This window comes from Channa argus, chromosome 13 (genome assembly GCF_033026475.1).
Source record: "Channa argus isolate prfri chromosome 13, Channa argus male v1.0, whole genome shotgun sequence".
NCBI classification, from domain to species: domain Eukaryota; kingdom Metazoa; phylum Chordata; class Actinopteri; order Anabantiformes; family Channidae; genus Channa; species Channa argus.
The window spans coordinates 9,340,143-9,361,543 of record NC_090209.1 but is presented as its reverse complement, the minus strand read 5'-3'; the positions used below and the strand labels follow the sequence as shown (position 1 = coordinate 9,361,543).

The 21,401-nt window shown below is 39.6% G+C and overlaps 1 protein-coding gene across 1 annotated transcript; it reads right to left on the bottom strand.

Annotated features, from left to right (window-relative positions):
* Window positions 1–16,636: 16,636 nt before the first annotated feature.
* Window positions 16,637–18,718, bottom strand: LOC137140330 (uncharacterized). The gene is made up of 6 exons (XM_067528638.1): window positions 18,374–18,718; window positions 18,239–18,301; window positions 18,051–18,155; window positions 17,930–17,971; window positions 17,698–17,826; window positions 16,637–17,611 (listed from the first exon to the last, which is right to left on the bottom strand). The coding sequence occupies exons 1-6, from the start codon at window positions 18,681–18,683 to the stop codon at window positions 17,331–17,333; spliced, it is 930 nt and encodes a 309-aa protein (XP_067384739.1). The 5' UTR covers window positions 18,684–18,718; the 3' UTR covers window positions 16,637–17,330.
* Between the last annotated feature and the right edge of the window lie 2,683 nt (window positions 18,719–21,401).

Sequence of the window (21,401 nt, the reverse complement as noted above, 5' to 3'; positions counted from 1 at the left end):
AAATGCAGGGCAGTCTCCAAGAGAGGCCGGCCGACGTGTCAGGGAAATGTTAACGACGCTAAAACCCACAGTCATTACAGATTCCACTCTCATCGGACTGGAAGTGCAGTCAGGAGACGGGCCCAGAGGTGGTGATGGAAAACCTGCTCCCAATAATCTCCTGAGATTGACATACGTTGCCTGTAAAGTTTTCACCTGTGCTGCATTTTCACATGGGTGTTTTCATTGTAAAGTGTGCTTTTCCAAAAAGCAGCCTATTGATCAAGCCGAGACGCATGAGAATTGAGGTTTAATTTACAGTAGATTAGCTGTATCATGTGTCATTGGCAGTGATAATCTGCCCAGAATAAAGAGAAAAGGGCGTGAAGGACATAATAACAGAGGCTCATCTGTCTGACAAAAGCTTTCAGCTTTCATAATATTGATACAAAAGACTCAAGCAAAAGAAAAGGGCAGCTGCTACAGAGGCTCTGGTTAAACCTAAACTAGGGTTTTGTGAATAAAATGCAGACCACATTATTTCCCGAACAAAACAAAAGTCTTTTGCATGCGTTACTTATTTACTTTTACTTGGAGCAATCGCAAAGGCACGGAGAAAGTTCCACATTTGTGTGAAAAAATTGACAGAGGGGCCCGTAAGGTTATAAGGTGCCCCTAGGTTCCTCTGCTGTGGATTAATCACAAAGATATATTTGACGAAACCTTAGCAGCTGTTATTTATCACAGAACCTTCCATTAAAAAAAAAGAAAAGAAAAAAAAGAAAACCAACGTCATTTGGCAACTGTTTCAGATAATCCACCTGCAGTATGTCAGGTGCAAAACATCACCACTCAGAGGCCCGAGCCACTTCATCCCCATTGAGTCACAAGCACAAAATACCACCTTCTTTGATATCACAGCCTAAGTTAGACACCCTGCAGGATCACTAAAATGCTAATTATACTCTTAGGTGTGTTTCCACATAAACAGGAGCAGGCCCATGCCAAGATGTTCAGGGGTGTAATATCCATGTTGCTCTGAAGTGGGGTTGCGATACCCTTTAGAGTTTTGTTTATAAAAACACACAGACACACAAACACACACCTTCACCCATCACCCGTGATAGTTGCTGCAGATTTACGGGTGGTAGTCTGGCTCATTCCTTGTGTTATTGCTGGAGGCCTGCCACAGCTTCCCTATCTGCTCCCATGACCTGTTACATCAGGGCAGCCCGGCACTGAGCTCAAGCCAGCAACTACCGTCAATGCCAACAATGAGTCTCCTGAAACATATTTAAGCAAGACCCATTCTGCTTTCTGTTTTATCATTAGATCGCCCTTGACTGCACCGCTGGTGAGATTTATAGTTCAAATTAAAATGAAACGGATGATGCAGACCTTTGGTATTTTTTTCTTTTTTTCCCACTCACCTAATTACATTTTGCATGAGATTTCTTTAAACAGTCCTATAGGTTCAGATGCTGTTTGTGTCTGTAGGAGAGCTCCTTACAGAATTAGACTTACACATTAAACAGAAACTGTATTATTCCTAAGAAATACTAAAAATATGGCAGTGAACAAGGAAATGACTCATAATATAACAGTAAAGTAGCCTTCATGACCTCAAGGCTCCCTGTGTGTGAGCTATTCTGTTTAAACAGTTTCCAACATTTCACTCAAACAAGTGGACAGGACTAAAGACAATAATTTGAAGCAGGAGGAGGAGCAAGAAAATGTGCTCTCCAGCTTTTCTCCCCCTTTCGCGCTCTCTGACCATAAATCTTCTGACACATGATTATGTCAGTCATACTTTTGTTTTTCCTCTGGTTCAGACATGCACAAGCACCTGAGCGCTGCACAGTAAATTGCAGAGCACAAGGTTGTCTTTATGTGATTCCAGAGATACTGTATGAGCACAAAGCTCATTCATGCACTCTCTTAACCGCGTGCTCTTTGAGACTCTGTGATGGAAGCCACAGATAGCCGACAATATCCACTCCCCACAAGAGAGATCCAAAACTGTTTGGCCCTCACAGTGTCTATCTGACTTCCCATGGTCTATCTGATTTTACACGTAAACACAGTGGTCAAATTGCCTCAAGGTATTGTCAGTGGCATTAAGGTAAAAACACAGGCTGGATCAGCTCTCTTAGGGGATTTTGAAGGAGCCATTTACGATGATTTCAATGAACATACCAGCCTACTTAACCTGCCTTTGAAAACTCTCGAAATATGTAATCATGGAAAAGTAATGCATGCTGAGAAATGGGGTAATAACAACTTTGAGTGAGGATGTTAAAAGCTGCCTTTGATGATGTGTAATGTATCTTTAAATGATCTGAGCACCCCATATGATACTTTTCCTTGTTTTTGGAGTGGTTTGGAACAGGGCTATGGAGGACCCTCATACCTGGTCCCCCCTCCTCCACAGGCAACGTCACCTGAGCTAAGCTTACAGTAATCCTCCGACGTCTCAGGCATCCTGACACGGGATGTTTTGAACAAAAACACTAAACTCACTACAACCTCGTGAGACTCAGAGACGCTTAGGATATATCACTGATCTTCATCCAGCGTCATGACAGTCAGCCAGCCAAACTCTTAACCTGACAGCCGCTTCTGTCCTTACGAAGCTGAAGCTGACGTCTTCTCTCCTGGATTTGATTGTCTCTCATTGGTGTGATAAGATGGCTAGTTCATTACAAGGTCTCCTTTAGTTTTCCTCCTCACAAGCTCTCATCTCACAGCTTTTAATCGAGAATAGACGGAATATTGAAATTAAACTACAAGCACACCTACTCTATTCCATCTGTATATTGAGCAATCAGTGAATCAGTCAAAGCCATTGACATCTCGTTTTTTAATGTCTTAATCTGTCACCGGGAAAGGTGCACAAACAAGTTGATGGGAAGTAAACATTCTCAGTGTACTTTACTGATGCTGTCATAGCTTCCAAGCTCCTGTCTCTTGGCTGAATAGTTCAGAGGGAGTTGCAATGAATTCTCTCCTCTAGCATCTTGTAACCTGTCCAGACACGCTCCTAAATGTATCATTGCAGAAAGCCATGAAACAATTTGAGTTGATGCTGCCAGTTTAAATAACTAAACCGTGTGGTCAGAGCTATTATATCATTAATCTTCTCCCTCTCTCCACTCATGCTTTGCCAAGATATGGAAACACCCTCACCTTCAACCCAAAAGAGGTAAAAAGATACCTGAAAGTACCTCTTTTGATATGTATCCCACAATGCTGGTGACAATAGTGTTTTGAAGTCAGTGCCACTAACCTTTTCAATCATGTTATCTTCATTTCATTCCCTGATGCTGGATTGAAATGCATATTCCTGAAAAGACTTTGAAGGGACAAGCTTTCGCCACAGCAACATTTAGAAAACATGTTCTGCACAATTTACCATTTGTGTGTGGCAAACAGGTGTTTGCATACGGTTAATTGTGTACACAGTTCATGACACTGATGTCATGAACTGTAATAAGCACTTGTGTGAAGTGTTATGTCTGTGACTCCCTGTAAATAATAGCCAGTGTTGGCTATAAACAAGGTAAAGGCCTGATGTCTGCTATATCAGGTGATTTTGCTAATTCCTCTAAACATATTTAATGTTTTCCATTCGTCACTTTTTCCCCATTAGTGGATTCACAATCTTCATCAAGTTCCTCAAAGAGAGAAAAAAAAACAACTCAATTGAACAAGTAATGTGCACTGAATGACCTCAGAGTCGTGGCGGTTATTCAGTGACAGTGGTAGATGAGGCTGTGACAGTGGTAGATGATCCTATAGTTCACTGTGGGGTCAGAGGTTTGTCTGTAGGGCAGGGGAACACAGCTGGAAACTCTGCTCGGAGGTCAGCTTTAGTGATGGTAATAGGATGAAGAATAGAACAAAAGCGAAACGGGTATAAAGAGAGCACTGAAGGCGAGAAAATTCCACTTTCACTCACCTTTAATGATTTTACTGAGTCTTTATATCTACAGTATGGTGATTTATTGTCATTGTAATGTTATATTGCTGTTTTTGTCTTTGCAATACTGAGTGCAGGCAACACCGGTGACATTTCGTTTGGCTGGCCATTCATCAGTAAATGTCTCCTCTTGGCCTAGTTAAGCCTCAATGGGCAGTGACTCACAATAACGTGCCAGACAGTGACAAACAGCCTAAAGGGTTTCTGGCAAGCAGACTTTAGATTTTTTACTCTTTTGCAGCAAATAAAGTGACCCTGCCTGAAAGTAATTTCAGTGAAAGGAAAACCCCTCTATGATTATCATAGTCATAAATAGAAGTTGTCACAGGGGGAAGAGCATAAATGTGACCTAGACTATTATCTGATGTCACCTGCGACTCCTAAAGAGGGGACAAAAGCATGGCTTTGTGAGCTGGCACAGATACCACAGCGATCGCTTCCATCATAAATCACCGCTCCTCAAAAGGATCGGTGTCTAGTGACAGTGCGAACAGGCCAAACAAAGCCGGGTCTGCTGTGACAGAAACTCACATGAAGTGGAGGTGTTTCTTCTTAGGATCCGAGCTTGTGGTTTCTGCCGAGAAGACACCTGCAATCGGAAAATGAAGATGCCCTACAGTGAAAGCCTTCGTCAAAAACTGTCAAACTGTTTTCCTCTTCTGAAGCCCACCTGATATTATCAGTGGCTGAAGAGGAAGTGCACACAGTGGAGAATATTGGGAGTAGTTGTGTTCACTTATCATTTTAAGTTGTTAAGACATGACTCTGATGTACTATGCTACGACTAGGCTTTCAGGTTGTTGTTGTTGAGCCACCGAATCCAAGTATTTTTTGTGTGTATTTATAAAATCTCTGAACTCACGGGATAAGCCGCAAGGACAAAAAAAAAAATTATAAAATGTCTAAATAGTGTTTTGGTTTGCATAGTTGCCATATGTATGAATGTATGGCAAAAAGAACACTGTTGCTTGATTTATGACTCACAACTGATGAATAGGTAATGTTAAATCAAATATCTTACCTGAAATAATAGGGCAAATAGTCACCAACTATAGACATTGCACCTGCTCATCCAGCACATACAGGAAACTGAGAATGATAAGCATTTAGTTGGAAACATTTTTCTGACCACTAGCAGAGCTAAAGAACTCCTTCCTTTAGCTCTGCTCCTGGTCTCCTATAAACTCCTGGGGAATGATTTGCTTTTAGGCCTTAAATGCCCCATCAGCTAGCAACAAGCTGGTGAAGACAAAACAACACAGAGTGTGTCTCTGTGTGTTCTTAAAAAAAAAGCCAGTTTCACAAGAGTAAAGAAAGAAAGAAAACATTAACTTAAACATTAGTGATACAAATGCTGCAGAGTTACAAACTGGAAAGAGAGCTACAACTCCTACATGGAGAAGCATGAGGAATGGTAGCTGGAAATGTCCGCAGCACAGCAGTCTATAACAGGTGGAAGCTTGCTGCAGGTGGCAGGCCTTCAAAGGCAGCAGTGGGAGACATGCAAAGACATCTAGTAACTGTGATGCAGCTCACAGAGAAAGTACTTGCTGCCATATCTTAAAGTCATGAACCCCCACAAGTTTAATAAGGTTCAGACAGGTGAACAGAATTGAAAATGTCTCAGGTTTACACATATGCATCTGCAACACTGAGAAGTACTGTAACTAGAAATAAAGGTAATTTGCGCCTGGAGGCACAAACAGGCCAAAACATCTGTGACTCAAACATTTTTTCTTGATTGATTGATTTCATAAACAGGGAAGCTAGAAAGATATCATTGTAGAAAAACTATGAGCTACACAATAATATCTGGTGACTTGTAATGAATAACAAAGTCACTTTTGTCCTTATTTTGGATCAGGAAAGAAGGTCGGTAAAATGTTTAATGACAGAGAATAATGGTCGCCCCCTACAGGACGTCAGAATCAATGGTTTTCCCGTGCTGCTCCTCATAGGCACAGCATTGGATCACAATCATCTGTGTTCTCATCAAGTTGGGCCAATTCCCCTGACAAGAAATAAAAAGGAAAACACAGTCATAATGTGACAAGTTTGTAAGTCCTCTAATGACAGGTTTATCTTGAAGGGAGACAGAGACAAACATTACCTCAGAACTGCCTCCTCTATAGTGCTGCTGCAGTCTTGCTGTACATCCCAAGACAGCGTCAGTTCATCGAGTCTATACTGATCTGTCCTGGGGGGAATTCCTTTCTACTACTGTCCCTCTCTGAGCAGACTGTAGTTGTCAGTGTTGGGTCATATGATGATATATTTGTGTGTTTCAATAATGGAAAAATTCCACTATCATGAATACATGCTTGAACAGTAAGACGTGTGCAGGATTAAGATAAGGACCAGGTGAAGTCTAAAAAGGCCACGCTGCTTGGTTGTTCATTAAAGACTCCCCAAACATTAAACCTAATCATCAAACAAATTAAAAAACGTGCTAAATTATGCTTTATATAAGAAGTACCAGGGGGTGATGGATATTGACAGTTCGCACGTCATACTTGTGCTGTTCCAGCAGCCAACTTACTGCGGCACGCCTATGAGAACTCTTAGATGTGCCGCCAAACTGAACCAATGACTAAAAGTCAAACAAGTAAAATTACCTTTTGCTAACAGTAACTGGTTAGATTTATTGTACAATGTAAGAAAGACTTAGTTCCTCCTTTCATAAGCTGCCCCAAAGCCAGTCAAGCAGGTTTTCTGTAATTACATGAAAAATGGCTTTGGTCCCTCAAGGGTTTTGGCCACATCTGAGAGAAGTGTCTTTGTGTGCTCATATAGTAGGAGTGTGCATGTGTGTGTGTGTGTATGTTGCGTGCACTTGTGTGTGTGTGTGTGTGTGTGTCTGTGTGTGTGTCAGAGAGAGTGTGATCAAGGCAGGAGAAAGAAACATGCAGAAGTAGCAGTGAGCAGTTAGTACATGTGTATTTGTTAGTGGTCAGCTTCAATTATGTTACCTGACAGAAACCAATCCAGGAAATTTCTTAATAAGTTTAATCTGAAACAGCAATCAATTTTGCTGTTAGCATTGCTTTGATATAAAGTACACAGCCGTTAGTTAAGTATAAATCCTGACATCAGTCAAATCTCAATTAACGGATCTGTCAACAACATGAATAAGACCAATTGTACTGTTACGGTCTGCTTCAAACTGTGTAAAACTCCAAGTGCCATTGGCAGGGAGCATCCTTGTGGTTTATTCTCAAAGTCTTTTAATGATTTGTATTAAATTTTGTGATTCCTCCCTAAATCCTGGTAATCAATCAAAACATTTCGAAAACAGGCCTTGGGCAACATATTCAGGAAAAACCCTCTTGTGGAGGAGATGCTGAAGTTGACTGCGTGAACCCTCCTCTCCTGGATGAATTAATGATTAATCTAAGCTGTATCAACAAAATCAATATTTTGTTCTGCACAAGCAACAAGCTTATTGAAAATCACAATGTGAGCTAAATAAGCTAATCTACGGCAGAAACAAAGGTTGTCTGTGGTTTGATAAATATGGCTGACAGCAGAATCTGTCCATAGCTCAGAAGCCTTCCAGATGCTTCTGTATCAACACCTCTTTTATCACCTGAAGAGAGTCATTCTGCCAACTATGACAGTAATTCCATGTGAGAGGGCCACACTGACAGAGGTATCATCCCATTGTGGATGAGTGGGATTGAGTGAGCGCACACACTTATGTATAGTAACCTGTTTTTCTGAGAATTCTCCTGAGTAGTACTGTCGGCCAATGTTTGGACGTCCTGAATTTATGCATTCAATAAAAAAGAAGAGCAGCACATTCCTCCAGAGTTATGTGCCAACCTGCATAACTGTATTTGCACATGGAAGTCTTGTTTCATGTGCAGGAGAACGTCAATAAATGGGCTGCCATGATGGCAGGTTAAACCTCCCACATTAACACCCAGGAACGAAATGATTTACTGTGAAGACTCCAGATGCTTGCTGCTGGTAAACGCAAAGGAAACAATCAACGCACGGCTTGATGGAATTCGGACTTGGGTAAAAAGAGTGTCTTATGATGAGAAAAACTTATTGTTTTAGATTTGTCTTATGACAGTCGTCTCTTGTGTCTCATTTAATGGTCTAAGTGGCAACAGCTAACAGCTAACAGCTAACATATCCTGCAGAAATGTTTCTTTTGCATATTGAGAATGAGCCACTGTGCTTTAAATAGCCCCAGGTGTTTAGGTCAGTTCACTTGTTCTCTTGTTCTCACACATCATGGGAGACAAAAAAACTGATTTGGCAGCTGTTCATTACATTGACAAATGGTAAAAGTTACTTATCAATGTTTATCGCTTTCTCACTTATGTAAACAGCAGTGTTAACAAGGTTGTTTTAAATGTAGCCATTTTAATTACACTATTTAGTGCTGTAACATCTTTATGTTTAATAGACTGGTGGTTGAAAAGAAGAAAGGCACCTGATTCAAATAGATCAAAGCTTTTTTTAAAAATCCCGTTGTTTACTCTTGTACTATACGCACATCACATTTCACATTGATTGAACATTTATAAATTCAGAGGAATATGAAACCAAGCTCTTTAATCACACCACATTCCAGCTTTTTATTCAGTGATTCTATTTTTGGATTCGGTTTTGTTTTTTACTGACAGTATTTTTCAGGAACACCAAAAACAAATCCCTCTCCACGTTTTCTTTTGAGAACAACATGCCACAGCACAGTCCACAACTGTATGATGATTGCACGGTTAAGAGGAAAAAAAGCCTTTTGAAATAACAAACACTTGAAGCCAGCTCTTTACTTGTGTGACATTGTTTCTTCCAAGACAAGCCTCAACTGTTCATCATTATACAACTGTGTCCATTGCTCATCCATAGAAAATTTATTATCCTCACTCAAATCCACTTAGAGTAGACAGAGTGCATTCCATGGCTGGTTGGCTGTTTGGTACTTTGCGAGGAATGCCTTGCACAAGGTGAGATAAAAAGCCACGCCTCCTGGCATTCGACAAAAAACAATTGGTGATGCAGGATACTTAATTACAAAGAATCACTGATCACTGATGGGATGTTGTGGGTTTTTGTGACAAAAAACAAAACAATCTGTGCTTTAGTGCAGCAACACAATGACAATACACACGCTGATCCTTCGAGGCTAAACAGTTTATAAAGTTTGGCACCAATGTCTAAGCGCACTTGCATTTGAATATTAGGTAACATTTGAGGCTAATGGGAATTTCTACTTTTGCAGGTATTTGTTTGCCAAAAATCTAAATCTTGACCTGATAAGGAAAAGTTAGGTGATTTCCAAAATCATTGGGATTCATCATATGAACAGGTGTACATAATTTCATAGTAATTCACGAATGCCCAACACTGACATCCCTGGACTCTTGCATTCACATCTCTGCTTCATGAACGATCCGCATTTTGCTGATATTGTGGTTTTCACTCAGAAGCCACTCTCATTTCATTTGCATATATCTTCAGAAGCCTGTGTTGTTTGCATAAATGATCTGATAGGGAGGGAAGATGACTGGGTGTGGACTGGGGAACACACTTACCTTAGGACCCGAGGGCTTCTAATCTGTACAAAGTACAGAAGAGAGAAACACAGCTGTCTTGCCATTTTCTGCAGGCTTGTGTGTTCCATGTTTGAGGCATTTAGCTGACTTTGAAGTTTTGATTAAGGTCTGTGGATAAATCGCAACAAATCCAGTTGTGTTAGACCGCAAAGATCTGCATTCTCATCAAGCATCTTTGAAATCATTTTTGAGTCATCCACTCTTGTGGGAACAAGTCTGAAGATAACCCATTCAGGAAGCCCATATTAGAGTCAATGAGGCAAAGTAGAACAAAAACACTGAAAACAAACCCCTGCAGGTAAACGTACTCATGTAAAGAGGAAGCTTAAAACTAAATAGACTGCCATGCAAAAGGGGACAACACTGTGTTGTTTTTGTTGACTACAGGAGGAAAATGCACGTACAGAATTTGCACCTGAAACACGACTCAGCTTGATGAAAGAACATCATACATACATAAATATACATATTTAGGATTTGCATATTTTGCCATTCACTCTCAACAGAACTTCCCGTGTCAGGGTTGATGTATCTCACTAAGCTGGGGGTGTTAAAGGCCTATTTCCATTACACGATTACCTCACATGCAACAAGGTTAACTTGATTTGAAAAGCAAGGAATACAATGGGATAGTAGACAAAATGTTTTCATAGCCGCAACTTCAAAGTCTGACAGAGATAGACACACAGTAGATAGTCACAGTTATATATATTATAGGTTTTGACTTTTAGGGACGCTTTGGGGGCCACCCAGAACTGTGTATCACACCAAATGAATGTCATCAAGGCAGATAAGCACCGAGCCAAAGTAAATAAGACTGCATCAATGTTTTTAGTTCAATGTTTCTTTTTGGCTGTAGAGCGAGCGCCTCACAGAATGGGGTTGTGATTCACTCACAAACTTAGATCTCCTGTTTTTTTTTTTTTTAATTAGCTTTATTGTTTGTTTTTATCAGCATTTATCTTTTAGCGACTCCATGTGTTGGATATGCTATAATATCACTGTCTTGATCATCAAGCCATAATTCCAGGCAGGTTGCATATTCTCAGCAAGGGCAAACCACTGGGTGTCATCAGTCAGTGCCACCTATCAGAAATAGTTAAGAAGTTCACAAATTAATGTGTGACCCAATCCAAATGCAAAGAAATTAAGGCATGTTCATGTCAGTACAGTGTAGCGCCTTAGGGGTGAGTCCTAAAACCTGGAAATCAGTTTGCTTTTTTCTTACTTCCAGTTTCCTTGTCCTGACATCCTGAGTTTTTTTGAACTGGTTTATGGTTAAATGCTTGAAATATGGTCTGTGGTTAACACAAGCTAAAAAGAGTTTCATGTTTACTTCTAAGGCATAACATTTATCATTAACTACCCCACTCAACCAGAGGTTAAATGACACAACAGAAGTTGGTTTTAATGTCATAAAGCCAAACTTGGAGACTCCACTTACTATCCAACTTTTACATCTTTGTTGTGTTTGTACTCACGATCCCTGGTTAGATCAAGCTTTCTCTTTGTGTGAAGCTGCAGCCGAAATGATACTTTTGTATTTCACACGTACGCAGAGGTATGTGGCTTACAGTATGCGTGTTTCTGTTATACTTGCATGGCAGGTGTTTGTGCCCATAAGGGGACAGTGTCACCAGCAAAAACGAATTACGAGAATAAAAAACCAGCAAGTTGTATTAATATTTTCCAACTTTGTTGTTGAGATTAGGGAAGTTTGCACGTCAGGGCCTCTGCAAGCCTCTGCGATCCTCTGGGACCTATGGTTACCTATAAAACTCTTCTTTTTGTTAGTCTGCAACGAGATTTACATGTAGCTTAAATCCATTTTTAGTGAAAAGGAAAATACAGGGTTTACTGAAACAAAAAACAAAAATAACAGCATTAATAGCCGTACTATCCTCCTTATTAAATAAAAATTGTGTTTCAGTTTGTTGCTGTAAGACAAAAAATTTTCCAAATCGAATCTAATCTCAAATGTCTTTCTATAGTTGTGACAACACTCAAAAGCATTTCCTAGGTCTTCACCCCAATCTTATACACTTAAAGACAAAATCATCATTTGTACTTCTGCATGTTCATGCATCTATGATGTAAATTTCGTGATATCTTCACTCTGCGAGGGTCCAGACAAGCTCTCTACCTGTGGCTGTTTGCAGGACAGCATTTTAATTCTGCACAAACATGTCAGTAGCCCTATTTTAACAACTGCCACTGTGCCAGGAAAGTAAATCGGCTGCTTGTTTCAAACATGGAAGGTGTGTAACATTTCTTACATTGTTCAGCAATTACACATTTTTAACTAATATTGTTCAATTTTTTTCATGTTCTTCAGTCAAACACAACAAAGGAGGGTTCATTTCACTGTTGCTATTCTCGTGTTTGTATTGTGCATGTGTGCAACATGCCCATATCCCTGTGACCACCGTTAGTACGAACAGAAATGTGTGTGGTGTCCGTAGTGGACCGGATCCGTCAGAGGGCAAGTGGCTACTATGATTGGGCCTAATTACTTAACATAAATCTTAACATGACCTAATTTTAACCATAACCAAGTGGTAACCTTCAAATAGCCGTTTGACGTTAGGAGGACCAGTAAAAATGTCCTCACAACGATGGTATGAAAATAAAAGTTTTAAAAAGAAAGGCGTATGCACACACACACAAATGCACAGACAGTGAGAACTATAGGGAGCCCATATATATAAGCTATTAAATAAAGACAAACTGTTAGGACTGACTGGTCTAGAAAAAGACTGGAGAAAAATAAAAAAGCCAGGCCCAAGACAGAATCCTGACATGAAGTGTGACAGACTTTGCCTATAGGGGGCAGACGTGGGATGTTGGCAGGCCTGCATCTACAGGTGTACATTTTCCTTATCTAAGGTGACTCAGGTTTGAGTGGAACTGCAGATCCAGAAATGCAGGTCTGCATCTGCTGGTACTGCAGTTGGATGATATTGTCTGAGCCTGGCTGTTTCAAGTGTTTTGAGAACATTGAGAACGTGTCCTGTTTTGTGAGCCAAACAACTTCACTCATAACTTTATGGTCCATGTTTACTAAAGAGCTCATCACCTCTGACCAACCCCAATATTTGGCTTTTTCCACAGTCTTTCAAATAAAAAGAAATCTCCATAATAAAAGGTTTTAAATCATTTAAAACGCACCAGGATTTTACAACAACAATGTCTTTCCTTGTTCAGTATTCAAATCCGAGCACAACTGGGGTCTGTGGAGATAAGCATCTGCAATTTTTGGCCAAGGTGCAGAGCTTCATTTTGACTGAATTGTTGGCTCAGCGCTGCCCTCTGTGTGCATACCTGTGCCTGTGCACGGGTTTCTGTATGTGTGTGTGTGCTTATTGGCATGTCTGTGTTGCTTGCATTCAGCCACGGCAGCAGTATCACCCATTGGGTTTAATGCAGATGTGTCCAGTACTGTGGACAGTTTGGACACAATTTAATGCTGACTATGATTGTCAGGTGTCAGAACACTGCTTGCTGCATACAGGGCAGTGTAGCTGCAGAATGGTTTAAGTGGCTATGCTGACCCCGAGCCACATGGATTGCATGGGACGACATTCAGCCCTAAGCAAAAATGGCTGAATGTTGAAGCTTCATTGAACGTACATTTCCAGAATGGTCACATAAATTCATCCATTATATAGTCATATTTTTGATCAAGGGGTGCTTCTTGCTCGTCTCCGATCCACTAAGAGCATAAAAAAAGATGAGACATTTCTTTTAAATCAGGCAGAAAGGAATGCACATCTATTCGCAGCTTGCCTTGGGGCCTTAGCTTGCCCCAAACATGTTTTGGGAGTGCAGAGGAGAAGACTGCAGTATTAGCAGCTACCGGGGGCTTCCATATGTTTACAACGATATTATAAACTATCATTATGGTTGTTTATGGTACGGTTCTCCATGTTTTCTCATAAGAATTAATTTATATTTTTTAATAGATTAATGTAGAAATGAGTAGCACAAATAGTGAAACCTTAAATATGCTAATAAAAAGATAGATTCTAAAAAATGTACTGTAACCACATTATTTTTATTTCATTTCAGAATACTTTGTCCTCACACATCTGTAAATGTGTATAAAATGAGGTTAAGGGGACAATACATGTTTGACTTACTCTGCGATTGTTGTAATGTTATTGTCACAAATTACCCCATCATTAGTTATTCTCAAGGAAGATTTTAAACTAATCTCTTAAAAAGTTTATTCTTTTTTTTCCAGAGCTGACTTTATAATCCTATAATGAATCTGTCCTTTAATTTTAAAGTCAAAAGAAGTACTGTTATTTATTGTGTGTGTGTGTGTGTGTGTGTGTGTGTGTGTGTGTGTGTGTGTGTGTGTGTTTGTGTATGTGTGTGTGTGTGTGTGTTTGCATGTGTGTGTGTGTGTGTGTTTGCGTGTGTGTGTGTGTGAGAGAGAGAGAGAGAAAACACATGCATGCAAGTGGAGACATGAATGTGTACACTTTCACCAACTTTTATAACATGTCTGCCTGTTGTTTTTCTTTGGCTTAGTTTTACTGCGTGAAATCCTCACCCACCGAGAAGATGTCCACAACTTCTACTGAAGATTCAGTGCACGTAGCCTTTACTGGTGAACTCACCCCTAAGCAAAACAGTCACAGTTCGCCAACTTCTCTTGCAGGAGCTGTAAGTGAGACAGAGGTGGCACACAAGTCTCCTTTCTGTCACAGCTTTAATGAGCCTTCACACCTTAAGCTTCCAAGAGAGACAAGAAAAGTCAAATGAAAGACTACCTTAATTAAACAATGACTAAGGTTTTCAAATTGGAAATTCCCGCTCCCATTAAAGACACTTAACCAAGATCCATTTCCCAAGACATCTGAATCATCTGGTTCACAGTATCACACACATAGTGAATTAAAATACACTGTATTTATGGGAATAATTGGAATATTGAAAATAACAGGGATACAACTTAATATCTTGTTTATTCTTGTGTTCTTAGAGTTAGTGCCTCTAAATGAGCAAAAGCTCCGATGACAAAGGTTGAAAAGCTTCTTCAGCTTAGCCTTAACCTTAATAGTGGCACTGCGGGGACACCTAACATAGAATTAAATGCAATTATGAAAAAATGTTTCCAACCCAAGAGGTGCCTGTGTGAGGGAAGCCAAAGAAGCTTTATTCATTTCACACAGCCTCGGGTGCTGAGAGGATATGGCAATCCTTTTCATATTGGCAGCTGTGTGATCAAACTAACAGAGCGCCTCAGCTTTGCCGAAGCTGCAGGTCTGATCTAAACGCCTCAACATACTCCAGGTTCTTTCCATAAACACAGCTGAATTATTGCACCCTTGCTTGGTACTGTCCTCCATTTTTCAGTCAGAAACCAAAAGGCCTGACAGTGGTAGTTATGAAATAATGTTGCTCACAGTGTTTTTCTGTGTGTCGCTGCCATATTTCCATGATAGGGTGAGAAATTTGAGTGTGAAGGCATCCGATAGCTTTTAGATCAATAGCAACTGATAGTCTCCTCTGTGCATTGTGGGAAATAACAGGGAAAGTAGAGAGCAGCAAAGGAGAAAGAATTCACCACAGGCACTGACAGTGAAAAGAGGTGGACCTAGGTGGTTATCAGAGCCATAGTAGATGACTGATAACTGAGGTGTGGTGTGTTAAGTGTGTGTGTGTGTGTGTGTGCGTGTGTCTATATGAGCATGTGTGCATGTGCGATCTCAATGATTGCACAACAAAGAGTCTGAATGGATTTAGTCAAAGCCCGAACACTGATGCAGCTGCATTCCGTGAGCTTTATAATGTGAAACACCAAAGGAAAGGAAACAATGATCACATTCATGAGACGTCATTTTCTCTCAATTTTATCTGAGGAATTTGTTGAGTTTTTCCCTTTTTTCATAACATAATGTGTTCACCCTATCCACAGTAGTCCTTTGCTAGAAGGTATTACTTCCCATCAATATACTGTACATGTACTGTATAACATACATACACCCGTTTTATTAACTCAACTTTAAAAAAGAATCTGTTTTGCTATGTGTTACTTCAGCTTCTTGTTTAACCTTTACAGTGCGCGTGTTTGACCAGTCAACTGTCGGTTTTAAATGTTTGCAACAATCACCTACAGTTTCAATACGGCCTGGTGGTTCTAATGTTGTGGTGGACAGGGTTCAGCATGGCCCCTCTGAATGTGTTGCACTGTGTGATCTGACACCTGTCAATCATGAACATCCTAAATTAAGAAACCAGTCGTGATCCAAAAATGAATATTATACCAGGGGGATGTGGAAACTTAAAGTCTTCCATGCAAGTAAATAGAACAGTCTTTTTTGTGAGGTAGGAGACGTCTAGCATGCAGTAGTTAAACTAAAAACAATGTGTATGGGCTTTTGAGAAATTGTTGCCTGTGCCAGCCACTTACAACATCCATACTCCATCTTAAACCACTTATTCAGTTCAGGGTCATGGGGGTGGAACCTATCCTAGCTGTCATAGGGTGAGAGGGAGGGTCCACCCTGAAAAGGTCGCCAGTCTCTGGGCCAACACAGCGAGACACACACAGACAGACAAGCAGTTACATTCACACCTATGGGCAGTTTAGAGTCACCAGTTAACCCAACATGAATGTCTTTGGACTGTGGGAGGAAACCAGAGTAGCCAGAGGAATCCAAACCAAAGCAAAGCGAGAACATGCAAACACACAGAAAGGCCATAGTCAGCCGGGGACACAACCCCACAACTTGTACCAGCAGCACTAACCACTCCACCACTGTGCTGCCCACCACTTACAACAGTAAATTTATGCTTTTCTGCATGCACATGTTAACCAGGCTGATGTAACATGATGTATATTTCATAACCAGACCAAATCCACAAGGGTGTATGGGCAGACTGTGTATATTTCCTTGTGCAACTCAAAAACCTGTGTCTGTGTGTGGAATGTCCACGCTGTGTTTGCAGCAGACAAATCAACAGGATGCTGGTTTCATGCACAGTACCTATATTATTTATTTCAGCATCACTGAAACAATTATTGTAAAGCAGTTACATATCTCCATAGAAATGTGTGTGTGCATCCTAGTGTAACGTGTCTCTCTTAAGTGCAAATGGTTACCATAATTTGGCATCAACATGTTATTTGTAGGTGACTTCTATTGGCATTAGTGATTTTGACAAAGAAGGTAATGGAAACGTGACAAAGGCCACTATAGGATGAGATGGATGGGTCAGAAATGGGCTTTTCCACTGAAGGCTGCTGCCTAATTACAATGGTGATGAAGATCCTGTGACTTTCAGGAAGTATATTGACATTTTTGAAGAGTGGGATAAAAAGTATGTTATTTAGGTTGGAGTATTTTAAACTGTTCTCTCTTTAGATCCTCTCCACAGAAATAACAGCACTGATCATCTCCATTACATATGGTGAATTAAACATTAGTATAAAGCTTCCCAGCTTACAATTTTTACACATATAAGAACCAATTTCCTTGTTATTTTTTATTGCCACTTTATTGTTTTTACCTTTTTTATTTTGTCTATTGTGTCATTTTTGTGTAATTACCTTTTTTGGTCTCTAGAAATTATGGAAAGAGTCAAAGATTTTTCATGATCTGAAAATTCCTGGTTAGTTTTATTTTGTCTCTTTTGTCTCTATAAACATTGCTTCATGTTACACAAAAAACACACTTTTTGTTGTTATTATCAGACTTTTATAAATTTGTAGCCACTAGAAAACCTGATACAAATTGGGCCCTGAATTCCACTTGTCCATAATTGTGCATAATATGCATAATTGTCACATCTTACAAAGGAAAGAGCAAAAATCCACCAAAGGTTGTTCTGTGATACTGGTCATCCCAAACAGTTCCTGCACGTTGCACTGCAACAACATCCCCTAATTCTAAATGCAACACTGCAGCATTGGATGCATTGTCCTCAGAATCTGTGGATGTTGCACAGTCCCCTGCAAAAACTATCAGATTTCCATTTTTGACAAGTCTCAACCTCATGGCACTTTCAGTGTGGGCTGTAAACCCAGTAAATGTGAAATAATACACCCCTCTTGCTGGTGCAGTGAAATGACCTAAAGCACAGACAGAAAGAACAGTTACAAAAGTAAAATTATTCGAAGAAATTAGCCAGTTTCTCAAATATAAGAACTGGGCCTACCTGTGTTTGGGTTGTAGTGGTTTCCAATGTTCGTAATAACATTACTGAAGAGGAGAGAAACAAATTCATCACTGCTTGTGTTGCCTTCACCAGATGCCAGAAGGGAAGTAGAAAAAGCCACTTTGCCCACTGTGGCAAAGTTAAAGAACGTTCCACAATTAGTTTTGAATGACTTTATGAATTTCAAACTAACATGAAATAAAAAAAAAAAAGAAAGGTGAATTTTTCTTACCTCTGTTAGCATTTTGAAGCTCCTGAATTTTAACCTCTTGTGCTTCGAAAAAACAAAACAAAACACATTCATAACTATATGCCTACAAGTCATCCAAAAATCATGAAGCGTGATTATGTACCCTCCTGCTGTTTCTCTAGCTCCTGGACAAGGAGTTCATTATCTGTCAACCTTTGCTGCAGAGTGCTGAGTTTCTGTTGAGTGACCGCCAGTTCTGAGGCTTGAGCTAAGGTGATATTAAATTGTGAAACGTGAAAATATGTTGCAGTATTTTTTCGCGTCAAAGATTTCACAGCAAAAAGTGTTTACCATCATTCTTCATCTGCAGTTCCTCTGCCAAGCTCTCAGCAGCACTCATCCTGGTTTCTATGGCTGTAATAAATATGTTTATGTCAACTCCTTTAGACTTAAAAGTTAAAAAGTGAGTCTTGTATTGCAGTGTACCTCTATTCTCTGTCTTTAAAGTTTCCACGAGACTCTCAGCAGCTGCTACCCTGGCTGTCAAGTAACTCAGCTCTACCTTCTGCTCCACCACCATGTCTCTCAGATTCCTCAGCTCAGTCCAGATATCTGACTGAAGCTCCTCTTCACCTCCCTCATTGTTAGAATCAGTCCTGGTCTTTTGTGTCTCAGCCATGTTCTCCATCTTAACTTCAGGAGCCAGGACCAAGTTATCAATGCTACTGCTGTGTTGTTTGTCCATGCAAAGACAACAAGGCATCAGCACAAGCATAAAGACCAAGATTGTCTTCATTGTAATTTAAGTACGGTCTCTGCTTTGTGGGCTGTATGTCTGAGCACAGCTGTACATTGAATCAGCCATTTATGGATTAGTTCAAGGTCAAATGTGTCAGTTGGGATACACAAAGGCTGTGAAAAAGCACATCTGTAACTTAGATTGGCAGGGGGTGGAGAAAAAACATGATGATAAAGTAGAAAGACTGATATAATTCTACATGTAATATGTTTGTTGTAGTTGTCTGCAGTCTTGATGCCAAAAATGCACAATTTCAAAAACATAGTGGATAAAATGTATTGTTTAGCAAATTGTTTATGGTTTCTATCGTATACATATTTTACCTGCCCATGTAAAACTGTACTATCTACTATTTAAAAATAATACTGTGAATAATAATGTTTCTTGTAATTATACAAGTTTAGAATTTGGTCACTGTCTGATGTCATTGTCCACAGAGGAAATTCATATCTTACAGCAACACTGCAAAACTGTTTCGACATGATGAGAATTTCCACTGCTGCTGGCGGTGAGAAAAATCTATATGTTACACAAAGCTTTCCAGAATATCTTAAAGGCCTTGAGTGTGCATCCATACCGTTCCCTTTGGACCTGCAGGTTGTTGTGAAGAAATTTCCCACTGCAGTGAGACCATTATCTGGGCGTGTTGCTTGTGAGTCATAAGCGTGTGCATCAGTGACAAGATAGACAATTAGACAGAAATAACAACGAATCAACCTGTCGTTAAAAAAGATATATTTCTTGAAGCGTACAATGTGCAGTGAATGACATGATTTATGCTGATTGCTGCTTGTGTTTATGAATAAGAATATTGAGCATCTGTCAGTCAGAGTGAAACTGCTCACTGTAACATGCAACACGATTTACACCCCCTAAACACACAGGAATCAACCTTTCTTGCAAAAACACTGCTCAGGTGGGCAGCTGAGTAACAGCGCAGTCATTACTAAAAAGGCAGATATACTTTACAGTTTGATACCTAATCATTTAAGAGGCAGGCAAGATTGATACCATTTTTCAAAATCCTGTTTACGCTTTTGTTTCTATATGTGAAAGACCTGTCATAAAAAGATTTGCTGTAGGGGTAAACACAAACAAATGTCCATGTCCCACAGAAGTTTTGAAGTAGAGTATTTTTGGAAGGAGAACAGAGTTATCTACCCTGGTGCCGGAGGGAGCAGAGATAAAGAGAGTAATAGTTAGACTGCGGTCACATTGGTATGCAGACAGTCATGAAAACAGTGAGGTACCTGTCGCATCTTGCAAATTCATTTGCTGAATATTGTGAAATCATTCAAATTGGGGAGGACTTTTTTATCATAACTCAAGGGATTGGTGGCACAGTGAGATAAACACAAAAGATTTGGATTACAGAAGATCTGCTGATACACACTTGTCCTGTGATGCATCATCATTGTCAGTAGTATTGTCAACAAAGAGGCAAAACAGAAATGTAATTATAGATGTTGGGTACCATAAAATAACACTTGTAAACTTAACAATTGATATTTTCTTTTTCAAAGAATTCCTCTGAATAGATTAAAGACTGAAACAAATCCCGGATCTACACAGTCGAAACTTTATGAAGCTAACTCTAGCATCTAGTGAGCCTATTGTAACATAAAGACTGGACACAGATCGTTTGGATCAGTCAAAGGTTAGCAGAAAATCCCCACCAGCACCTCTGAAATTCATTAATGAACACATCTGTATCTATATAGTGTCATCAGTAGAAAGAACTTAAAACTCTTTGCAGCAGCTTTCAGTCACATTTGATGGTTTTCCTCAGTGGATGGAGTTTGTTCAGTTCTTGAGAAATAGCTTATAAAAAAGAATCTCTCAAGAAAAAAGTAAGAAAAATGAAAGAAATTTTACTTTTGATGAAATTATCGGGCAATAAAACACGTAAAATTGCATTTTGTAAAACAGTAAGTTAATCTCCCATAGCACCCACCATCTTAAAGTTTGTGCGGCCAAACTAAAAACAAGAAAAGTTGTCTGATAAAGAAAATATTCAGCAATAATTTTCTTAGGAAAATGTGAAGGGAAAAGTGCTAAATTTAACAAACATGTCTTAAAATAAGGTTATGTTTAGAAATTACTTTTTAAAATAGTACTGTTAGACTATAAACAGGCTCTTTTATCAAATTAAAAATAAGATTTAAAATGGTTTCTTTGAATATTAAGTAAAATTCTTAAATTTAGCATCCAAGGCCATAAATCACCATAAATCCCCATGGTCACCATAAATCACACCTATGACAATTGTCTATGACTTCAACCAGCCTGGGGTGTCAAGACCAGACTTTCATAGTGATGACCCACATATTCTCTCCTTTGATAAGGCAGGACCTCTCAGCCGTGCACCTGATTATTATTGGATTGATTAAAACATGTGATTCTAATTTTCCCCTTTATAATCATAATTCTGGAGGTTCACATATTCTTGACACACTCCTATATGTAATATTGAATCATTGAGTTGTGTCATATTTATTCAGAAATAGAGAAATTTCTACAAGGTTTATAAATATTCAAGTGCCACTGTATTTTATTGGATACAGTCCTGAAAACCTAACTAATCAATACAGAAAGTAAAACATGGGTCGTAGTGTCAAAAGCCACACTTGCCAAACATGTGTTGCATTTTATTCTGTCAAAATAGAAGTTAACAAGACAAGGCATCTTCTGTGGCCCCTGATTCCCATTGGCCAG

What these genes read in the sequence shown, in the direction of transcription:
- LOC137140330 (XM_067528638.1), bottom strand. Translation starts at nt 18,683, where the DNA reads ATGAAGACAATCTTGGTCTTTATGCTTGTGCTGATGCCTTGTTGTCTT. An exon ending in TTTAAAGACAGAGAATAGAG is followed by an intron (nt 18,302 to 18,373) that starts GTACACTGCAAT and finishes TATTTATTACAG; the next exon opens with CCATAGAAACCAGGATGAGT. An exon ending in GCTAGAGAAACAGCAGGAGG is followed by an intron (nt 17,972 to 18,050) that starts GTACATAATCAC and finishes GTTTTTTCGAAG; the next exon opens with CACAAGAGGTTAAAATTCAG.